Genomic DNA, 11,117 nt, shown 5'->3' on the forward strand with positions numbered 1-11,117 from the left:
TGGCCAAAATGCATGTTTTAGGGATTTTGGATTGGAGACAAATTCTTAGTTCAGCAATTTTTTACAAAATATTAGATGAGACTAGCTGCGTATCTGTAAAGGTTGGGATAGACAACCAGAGAGCTACAGTGCCACCCACTGAAAAAAGTGTATTTTGCACACTTAAAGTGCAGTTTTCTTAATTTATACTTCCGTTTAATTATGCTGCTATCTAAACATTTTACAAACCATGTATTCCTACATACTAATTTACTACTTCCACAACAAAGCATTTCCCAAACCCTATGTGTATAGCCCCTCCTGATCCTGAACCAGACCGGGATTCGAACCCGTGCCCCCTGAAACTCCGGTCAGGTGTTCTACCAACTAAGCCCTCTCCGGCGATTGAACCCAGCTGACGGCCACAAATGTATTTATACTGCCATATTAGGTAGCAAGATAATTTTGTTGTACGTCCTTTGTGCATGACTTGTACATGCAGTTTTATTGTGAAAGTAGTAAAATAATATGTCAGCAACACACTGTTATTAATGATATTTTGAACAAAATCAAGAAGCAGCATACTTTTTTGTGTGCAATAAATATAAATTTATTTTAGTGGGTGGCACTGTAGCTCTCTGGTCATCCATCCCAGTTTTTTAGGCAAGCAAGCTACATATCTGTAACTAAGATGAGACAAACTATTAAGAGAAGAGTATGGCTTGACCAGGATTCCAACCCAGGGCTTTTGCAACACCAGTCAAGTGCTCCAGTCAAGTACAAAGAAGATAATGAACAGTAATTAAGTTCAAAAGTCCTTTTAAACAAAAATTTGGAGCAGATCAAATACAGATTTCTAAAAACAACAGTTGAGATTAGGTGCCATAGAGGAGTAAGCATCCCTTATCCCCTGTTAACCAGACATGCCTGCTGTTTACATTTTGTCATGATCATGGAAACAGAAAAATCTGTTGACAATCTAGTGTGAAAACGAAGCACATTTATGTTTTGAGATTCAAACACAACTGTAGTGTAATATAAAGAATGAGTAATAATTTGTTTTTCTTTGTTTCATGAAGAATACATTCAATCCATATCTACTTCTAATTAAGACTTACATATGTAGGCCTATTGAAAATAAAATTTATGTTTTTATTCAAAGTATGTCTTTCTCATGTACTTAATCATGTTCATATTTAGTCTGAAGACTCACAAATAAATCATACTCACTAGAGAAAATCTGAAGAAGAAACATTTCATATGTATATGTATTTATTTTCAACAATGTCTTATAAGCTGCTACATTCAACAATCCAAGCCTCAGTGCATCAAGCATTACACTTTTGTGTATTTGTACAAGCACACAGATGCTTATAAAATAGAGAATGAAATATCATAGTGTACTATTCAGCCCCAAGTATTTTATGAATTTCAACAGTTCTACCATCTACTATCAGAATAGTAAGTTTATACCCACATAATCTGAAACTTTCTTTTGCTTGTACAGTTCAACCAAAAAGCAATGGGGTATTTCTTTGAAGTTTTTATATTTTTTTAAGTGACATTACAAAAGAATGGGTTTTTTTCTCTTTTGCTAAAACACAAAAAAGAAAGAAATATATATACTTGGTATATATATTTGAAAAGAAAACTAAATTGGATAAAATGGGAGTAAATAAGTTGAATCTGTATAATATATATGACAAAGAATCACATGTATCTAATTAAACAGTAAACTACATGTAATTCATATCTCTAAACATATTACATTTTATCTGATTTAATTTATCTACTGAAATTTCAGTTTCAAATATAAGCAAAAGGAGTCCAACTGTAGCCATCGAAGCATATACCAGTTCGACTGTATATTCATGAAAAAAGGTTACCGGCAATACCCAGAGCTGCAAAAGTCATAAATTGAAAAATTCAAAAGTGGGGATTTAAGGGACACTAAGGCCCTCAGTCACTAGAGATTCTACACAAATAGATCATTTGTGGATGGATTTCTCCCCTTTGTTTACAATAATAAAATAATTAAGACTGCAGGAGTGTATGGAAGTAGACCATTACAATATAAACTAGCAATTAATGTAAGGACTTTTTTATCATGATAGTGAAAACTATAAGTAGCCAGCTATGAAAATTCTGGCATTTAAAACTGAAATAATAAAAATGGAAATTGGAAGAATAGGTTATGAAATGGTATTGAAAGCATATTTAAGACGATCAATCCTATACACCAAAATATTAAGAATTGGCAGCTCTGAATACTAAACAATTAAATATCCTAGCTAGGGATTGTCGTTATCTTCGTCTCTCTCCTTTCTGTGTTCGCTTCTTCTCGGTCTCTTTTCTGTCTTTCTCTTTCTGTTTTTGTACTTCACGGTCTTGTTTATCTTTCTCCTTCTTTTTCTCGTATTCCTGTTTGGATTTTTCTCGCTGTTCCTGAACAGCCCTTTGAACTGCCTCTGCATTGTCATTTTTCACTAATCCTCCTACAAGAAATGTCAAAATATGGTAATCAACAATAAATATAAAACAAGAAAGGTGAGGAGAGGAGCTGACGAGCTGTATTGCAAAGAAAGAACAGAGTCAGGAGGAATATTTTAATTTAAAATGATTTACCTTCAGTGGCTCCTGACTCTTCCTCCTCATCGTCATCTCTTATTTCAAGGTCAAGGTCGATAAATAACGCACTAATAATAGAATATATTCCCTAAAGCAAAATGAAGATAACAAAAAAACGTGCTTGAAATCATGCAGCTCTTACACCATGCACCAGTAATGAAGCAAATTTAAAGAAGGTTGGGACCATGATTCAATCTGATTAAAATCAGAGCTTTGGTACACTCAGAAATTCAGATAGTAAACTTTATTTAGCAGCTATCAGACTTTTGAAGTGTGCCTTTCCTTGTTTTGCTTCATTACTCGACATTTTTATTAAAGAAAAAATGAATGCAAATTTTTTTTCTGTATTGTGGGAAAAAATTCTTTTTCAGTCATCAAATGAAATAAAAATACTTTACAAAATCTTTTTTCAAAAGGATACGTTTCTCCATCAGAGACTGCTGCATACTGAGCCAGGATGGCTTCTTTCCTTGCTATCTCTTCAGCACTCTTTTCTTTTGGTTTCACACTCTCAATCTTCTTATTCTCACTGACAAGAATGTCAGACAGCTGGGTTGCGAGTTGAGTTGTATCTGAAATAAGTGTCAATAAAGCTTAAGGATGTCTTTTGGCTAAGGGAGATAACTCTAAAGATTAAAATTGAAATACTAGTTAACTATAACAGTTGAACTTGGTATCTCAAAATATGAATGATACCTCAGATACCATGAATATGTCAAAGTGATTTTGAAGTCTCAACCACATTGTCTTTAATTTATACTTTACTTTCACTATCTTGAACCCTGGGATATTCAAACACCATCTAATTGTAATATACAGTTGAGCTTCAGTATCTCAAACATCAATATCTCGATTATCTTGAATACCATAGATATGTTGAAGTGATTTTGTAGTCCCAACCATTTACTCTTCAAGTATTTTATCCTAGATATCTAGTTAATGCAGTTACAGTAACTCTTCCTCACCTTATTAAACAACATAACACAATACAGAGTGTTGACTGACCTGTCTCTGGTTCTGTGGGTTTACTGTGTTCCTTGTTCCATCTTTGTATCACCTCCTCACAAACTGACTCCCTCTCACTCTCCTAAATATTACAGGAGTGTGTTAATGCTATTGCTGATGTAGACATTTCAATACTAGAAGTATTTAATCTTACTAAACCTTAGGCAAAATTACAAGAAAAAGAGCATGGTAAGAAATATGACTTTAGAGAAATATAACATATTTGGTGAATGCTTTCTGCTTAATTCACATTTCCTCATAATTAGCCTAAATGAATTGGGACTGAATGTAATTTCCACATAAAAACACATGCTTCAAACACTAATCATGCTAAATGACTACTGATCAATCAATTAATAGGAAAATATGAACTACTAAATAACTACATGTACATACAATACTATTTCACACAAAGAAAAAATCTAGAACACATTTCCCTCTTCTGCAAAAATAAAACAGCTGGTGTCTAACATTATATTATTCTATGTCTATAATAGACTATAAAGTATCATACTTTCATGATATCATTAATGATGAATTACTACCTTGTGTAATAGGAAAGGAAAAGGGGTTTGCCCAAAATACCAAAGAATTTTCTATAAATAGCAACAGCTGAGCAGGTCTTCGTTTCACATTTATTGTTGTAACACGTTAATTTCAAGAAGTTATCAATGAAGAATACTTTATTTGATCTACATTCATTTAATAAAAGACTCATTGATTCTGACTTTTTTAAATCTGATCATGCTGATTATAAACATCTCTGTGCAATGAATTCATCAGCTGTTCATGATTTTTACCAATACTTCTCCCAGAATATCCATGATGGATTCCTTTGTGTCTTCGGCATCTGTTTCTGTCTCTAGGATACCAATGATGTAGGACACAAACACTTCAGTATCTACCTCTGGATTCAAAGATGTCAATTTTTCTGCCAACCAAACATCAAAATCGACTGTGGCAGCTGCCATGTTTACAACAATAGTCACCTCGGACACTACGTTCGAAATGCGATGATAACATCCAAGGAGATTCGAACAGATATTAATGGCGGCGCCCATGACCGTGGCATGTCAAAAATTTCTAGATATGAATGTAGTTTTGTTTTTTGTACATCTCATATACCTTATAGGCTTAGTTTAATTAATCCAAAAGCATCAATGACCTGTGTAGGAGCCATTTAAGGTATGCTTGAAGAAACACTTAAAAATTGAGTTACAACTCCTGAGGAAATTCGCGTTGTAATAATGATAATTAGTGTTTTACCAACCGACATTACCGTAACTGTTTCTTTGCCAAGATCTCAACACTTTGACGTCAAAGTTGCGAGTCTTTCGGATAATTTTTTTTTTTAACTAAGGCCCCGTATCATGGCAGGCATTGGCACGCTAAAGATCCCTCACTATAGCTGTTCTTGGAAATGACCCTGAGACTAAATAAATGTCTCAATTCATGTTCATATCACTTTATGTGGTATTCAAAAACTTGTAAATGTGTAACAGGAGAGAAGAAAGTGCAGCAGACCAGACCGCGATTCGAAACCCAGACCCCCTGAATCTCCAATCAGGTCAGGTGCTCTACCAACTGAGCTATCCGGCCACCGGCAATCGAACTCGGCTGATCACCACATTCCTCCCTCCTTTAAGTTCTTTGGCTCTCCAAAGACTCCAACCCAGGCTCATCCCTGGCAGGCCTCTCACCTCTCAGATCCAGGACGTGACAGGCACCAAATGTAACAGGAGAGTAGAAAAAATTTCAGCAGACCAGAGTTGGATTCAAACCTGGGCACCCTGAATTTCCTGTCAGGTGCTCTACCACCTGAGCTATCCGGCTACTGGCAATCAAACCCGGCTGACCACCACACATAAAAAGAAGTATTTTGCTGTTTGGTATTCAATTAAACACCAGTGATGTTTAATCATTACAATATAAGAAGATTATGTTCCAAGTTGATTGATCCACAAAAGTGTTCTCTTTGCACTAACAATTTCTAATACAAGGCAGGCTTTTGACAAATATGTTGATAAAATAAAAATATCAATAGTCTTGATTAGAGTCAACATTTTGCAGATTTTATATTTCCATTTCTTAATTAATAGTTTTACTGTTTAATCTCACTAAAAAATACCTTTAATATCATATTCATATTTATTGATGTCAGATTGATAATTTTTGTTACTAATATTTACAGGAGGAGTTCAGACTTTTGAGGGAATTATGATTCAATTGTGTAGGAAACTGAAGCAGAGGATATTTATCCCAGCTGAATTTCTGTTGTTAAGTAAACAGAGCTTCTCCCAGAACACTCACACACATCAAGTGTTTGTCTCAACCTCTGATGACATCTACACAAACTTAGCCTTGGAAGAATGGTTTTATGAAAAAGCAGATCTAAATAAGAAATCTATCCTATTAATGTGGCAGAACAAACCTGCAGTGGTGATAGGAAGGCATCAGAATCCATGGTTAGAGTGTAACGTTCCCAAACTGAGGGAGTCAGGCATCAAGCTGGCCCGCAGGATCAGTGGAGGGGGGTGTGTGTACCATGATTTGGGGAATCTTAACTGCTCCTTCCTGAAGACTTATAAACTGTACAACAGGAGAAGGAATCTGGACCTGGTGGTGGAGGCCATTACTAGACAATGGGATGTGGATCTGCAAGTCAATGCCAGGGAAGACATTGTGTTAGATGGACTGTACAAGGTGGGTTTAGAAAAATACCATACAGAAAAATATCTTTTCTCAAACTCATGTAACAGAGAAAAACAACTTTCGGGTACATGTATATGATAACGAGGGTCTAAGATATTGAGATTTAAATATATAAAGGAAAAGTGTTTGGAACTTCAATCTCACTTCAATATATCCATGATATTTAAGATACTGATTTTATTTTAGAAACATAAGTTCAACTCTTTTGTACAAACATAAAGCATGTCTGTCAAATAGAGTGTTGATGAGCATTATGACTGTGTGGCGTCTTATAGCAGTTGTGCACTAATACCATTATAGATGTACAGATGTATATCATTTGTGTTGCTAGGTGTCGGGAACAGCCTCCAAACTTGGTAAAAACAACACATTCCATCACTTTACTCTCCTCCATGATGTCAATGCAGAGAATCTTGAAATGACATTGGATAGTCCTATGAAGGTAATATTTACTGAAGGTAAATAATGTGAACATAAAAATGATGTGAAATTTTTTAATGACAAGAAATGTACAAAATTTAATAAATGAGCTAAAAACCCGAATATAAAATATATAAACCAAGTATTATCAACTCTGCAATTGATCAAAGATTTGAAATTAGGTTTATAGGAGAGATTTGAAATTAGGTTTATAGGAGAGATTTAAATTTCTTTATATTTACACATCAAATTGTAGTTGGGTGTCCATAGTAAAGCTACAGACAGTAAGAGATCCCACGTGAAGAACCTATCAGAATGTGACCTCTCTATAGATTTCATGTCATTGGTAGAGGTCATAGGTCACCAGTACTTTAAGGCAGCTGGAACTCAGGTGGGTGAGAAACTGTCAGGAGTGTCGCCATTAATCCCTTTTGAAAAAGTGAGATGGAGTTCATCCCAGTTTTAGGGCCCCAGAGCCAGGATTTTTTCCAAGTGACTATGACACTTAGAAATTCTTGAAAGTAAATCCATTCTTATAGCAATGTCCACTTTAAATTCTGAAATATGTTAAAAGATGATATTTTTAAAGATATGTTATAAATATACACTCAAACTGTAAACAGATTGTAGATTTTCTTTATATACCAGGAAAATATGTGAAAACAATTTTAAATACATGTATATGTATAATGGCAGAAACAGACATTCTGACTGTACAGAAGTTGAGAACACAACGGAGAAAATATTAAATATGGCAAATTATTTTATGACATATATCTTTCCCTCAGATCTAAAACATTGGTAGAATACCAGAAACTTCATACAAGTGCATGGTTAAAGTATAGTCACTAAGGCTTATGTTGCTCAGTTTGATTCTTTGACATTTTTACTGTTAATACATTGACAAGAAAATCCTGTCACCTTGTTTTCAAAAGTTTAACTCACCCTTGACCTGTGTATGACTTTATTGAGGACTTTTTTAGGGAGAGATTGAGTGGATAGACCCTGGGGATGAAGCCTCGTTTCCAGGCGTGACACAGATCCGGCAGGCATCAGAGGACTGGGAGTGGATATTTGGCAGAACTCCAAAATTCACGCTAGACAGAAAATTCACCTCAAATAAGCTTAAAGCTGAACTATCTGTGATATTTAACTTCGATAAGGGAAGGATTATAAGTTCTGAGATTATCTGTCACTGCAGTGTTCCAGATATCAGTGAATTTACAGCATGGCTACAGAAAGGGTTTACAGGACAGAGATTGCATCGAGAGGACCTAGACAAAGTTTTACAGGTTCCAAATGTATCACAGTTTGACTTTGATCAGGTCACTTTGATGCAATGGATTGTCCACTGTTGTTCACAAACTCTTTGTACGGGTGTGTAGATATTTGGATCACTTCCTCCATTAGGAATTTTTTTTAAAAAATGAATTTTATAGAAGAAAATTGTTATAATATATTTTTAAAATGTGTGTTACAGAAAAAATTGAGAAACAAATGAAAATAAATTGAAGATAAAACTTTTTTCGAAACCTTGTTTTTCTGCAGTATCATTGTATTGGAAGAAGGGTCAAAGGCCAAGGTCACAGCAGAGTGAACAATATTTTGATTAAATATCAAAAGCCTCTGCAAAAATTATTTAATAAGTTAATCATCAAGAGAAACTTGGACAAATCACCAAAGAAAAGTGAATTTTTTTTTAAAAAATTTTTTGTACCAACATGTATCTGCATGGAAGTCAGGGACACCTTTTATGACAGTAAACATGTTTGACCTTTATGAAAAAAACATACATGCCCATTCACTGTTTTATATCTGTTGTTAGATTAATTACCATAATTGAATGACATCATAGCAACTGTATCTCAAAATAACATCACCAATCAAAAAAGGCCAATTATCACCCTATTAATTAAAGGTACTTGGACACAGATTTGAAGTTATTATTTTCTCTATAATATTACGACATATATTTTAATAGCATTTCACACAAAAATTAATTAAAAATCTTATTTCGTTTAAAAGATATTGAAATTTCAAATTTTTCGACGGGTTTGATTGACATATCCTTGCACTCTCACAAATTTGATTTTATTCTTAATCCTTAGGAAAAGTGGCAATCTCGTTTTGTTTAAATGAAAAATATTAATACTATAATCCAGAAAATTCAGAGTAGACACGTTCGAAAGCAAAACAAACACACAATATATTGTCAGTCCGTGCAGATGTGGTAAGCAGACTGTGACGATTGAACGCACCCGGTGAATTCTAAATATAAACAATAACAGAACTCGAGCCCTGTTTACAAAAACTGTGTACATAACACGAGTGTGCTCGATTTGCTAAACTCTGTACGCATCTCTTAGTTCGGAATGACGATACTTGTGAAGGTGTTTTGCTTTCTAACATTTCTACTCTGAATAAAATTATTTTTCTTGATAAAAGTTTTAATATTTCTCATTAAAACACATCAAAATTGCCACTTTTCCTAAGGATTAAGAATAAAGTTAAAATTTGTGAAAGTGCAAGGATGTGTCAATCAAACCCGCCAAAAAATTTCAAGTTTTAATAACTTTTAAATGAAATAAGATTTTTAATTAATTTTTGTGTGAAATGCTATTAAAATATATAATTTGTGATATTATACAGAAAAAATTAGAAAATATTAAGGCCATGCAAAGTTAATTACTTGGTTCTCAGGCCTTTTTTCAAGAAATATGATGAGGGAGGGAGGCATTTTTTTTTCTTTTTTATTGCCCCCAAAACATGATGAGGCAGCTTTTTACATTGTACCACAGGGGCATCTTATCCACTCTGTTCTCTACTTCACATATAAAAATACACAAGGGAAGAATCGAAAGTCAGCACACGATTTTTAAAAAAAGTCAAAAAACAACTTACTTGAGAAAAGTTACACAAGTCCTGAAAGGAACTAGCGCAAATAATTTTTTATCCAAAAAATATTCCAGATATATCCAGAAAATAGCTTTTATCCAACTAAAACCCCAGCTTTGTGTGCACAGTGTGAAACTCTGACGCCCAAGAAAAGATAACTCAATGACAATAGGGTAGTAAAGTCTTCCAATGGCACTCGGAAGGCCTCGGGTACTACCCTATTGTCATCCGGGTGAGTTATCTTTTCTTGGGCGTAGAGTTTCACACTGTGCAGAAAGCTGGGGTTTTAGTTGGATAAAAGCTATTTTCGATGGATATATCTGGAATATTTTAGCCTGGATAAGTACTAGGGCATTATTTGCGCTAGTTCCTTTCAGGATTTGTGTAACTTTTCTCAAGTAAGTTGTTTTTTGACTTTTTTTAAAAATCGTGTGCTACTTTCGATTCTTCCCTTGTGTATTTTTATATGTGAAGTAGAGAACAGAGTGGATAAGATGCCCCTGTGATTGTACAAAATCTCAAAAAATGATGAGGGAGGTGATTTGGTGTTGATATTTATTTAATTTAGCAATAAAAATGGTCAATGAGGCACCCTTGGAAGAGATGAGGGAGGGCCTGAGAACCAAGAAATTAATTTTTTTTTGGCCTAACTTCAAATCTGTGTCCAAGTACCTTTAAAATGTACTTCTTTATTTATCAATAAAACATGTAAAGGTCTCCACTGACATACACATTCTTCAAGCCTTCTTCCTCAACCCCTCCAAATATGTAATTTAGAATAGTTCCTACTAATTTGTAACTTTGTAGGGATGTTACCAAAGATATCATAAACACTTTATTTGAAACCAAATAAAATGCAAATAAAGAATATGTGATCAAGGTCATATAAAATGTCAAGATTAGAAAATGATGACATGGTTGAATAGCTTGTCAAGGTTACATGAAAGGTCAAAGTATAAAATGCCACAATTGAGCAAAGACTATGTGTACTAATATGTATGAGAATTTTGAGATAAATATCTTCAAAAAATTGTAATTAAACAGAGCTAATGAGGGCCAGATAATGACCAAGTAAAGAATTTATGAGTTCAAATAAAAAAAAAATGTGACAGTTGAATAGCTCTCATCAAGTTTTATATGCTAAGTAAAGACAGGAAATACCTTTGGCAAATATGTGTTGAGGAAATAATTAAGAGTTCAATAATAAATAAAGAGCAAAATAATTTTGATTCACGACTTTTATTGAATTTCAAATTCAGTGTACATTTATGACAAAATTTGCCACAATAATTTAATCGACATTTGAACTAAATTTCACTCAGGTCATGCTAAGAAAAACAAGCCTAAATAAATATTATTCATAAAACGACAATACTTTTCTAAAATTAAAATACAGAAATCAAGTTTGAAAACTAATATATTCAAAATACATTATTTAAAAAAAAAACTGAATATCTTTTTAAAAAAAGAAAGCAGTT

At 33.8% G+C, this 11,117-nt stretch overlaps 2 protein-coding genes across 2 annotated transcripts; one reads left to right on the top strand and one right to left on the bottom strand.

Annotated features, from left to right (window-relative positions):
- Nucleotides 1–1,233: 1,233 nt before the first annotated feature.
- Nucleotides 1,234–4,615, bottom strand: LOC134228575 (coiled-coil domain-containing protein 43-like). The gene is made up of 5 exons (XM_062710243.1): nt 4,413–4,615; nt 3,613–3,694; nt 3,029–3,179; nt 2,605–2,642; nt 1,234–2,474 (listed from the first exon to the last, which is right to left on the bottom strand). Exons 1-5 carry the CDS (start codon nt 4,581–4,583, stop codon nt 2,284–2,286), a joined length of 633 nt encoding a protein of 210 aa, XP_062566227.1. The 5' UTR covers nt 4,584–4,615; the 3' UTR covers nt 1,234–2,283.
- Nucleotides 4,616–4,708: 93 nt separating this feature from the next.
- Nucleotides 4,709–8,224, top strand: LOC134228567 (lipoyltransferase 1, mitochondrial-like). Its single transcript, XM_062710231.1, has 5 exons — nt 4,709–4,797; nt 5,804–6,315; nt 6,656–6,766; nt 7,001–7,135; nt 7,728–8,224. Exons 2-5 carry the CDS (start codon nt 5,830–5,832, stop codon nt 8,127–8,129), a joined length of 1,134 nt encoding a protein of 377 aa, XP_062566215.1. The 5' UTR covers nt 4,709–4,797; nt 5,804–5,829; the 3' UTR covers nt 8,130–8,224.
- The last annotated feature ends 2,893 nt before the right edge of the window (nt 8,225–11,117 follow it).

Source organism: Saccostrea cucullata, unplaced genomic scaffold, assembly GCF_032062105.1.
Source record: "Saccostrea cucullata isolate Sc308-1 unplaced genomic scaffold, CSIRO_AGI_Scuc_v1 ctg146, whole genome shotgun sequence".
NCBI classification, from domain to species: Eukaryota; Metazoa; Mollusca; class Bivalvia; order Ostreida; family Ostreidae; genus Saccostrea; species Saccostrea cuccullata.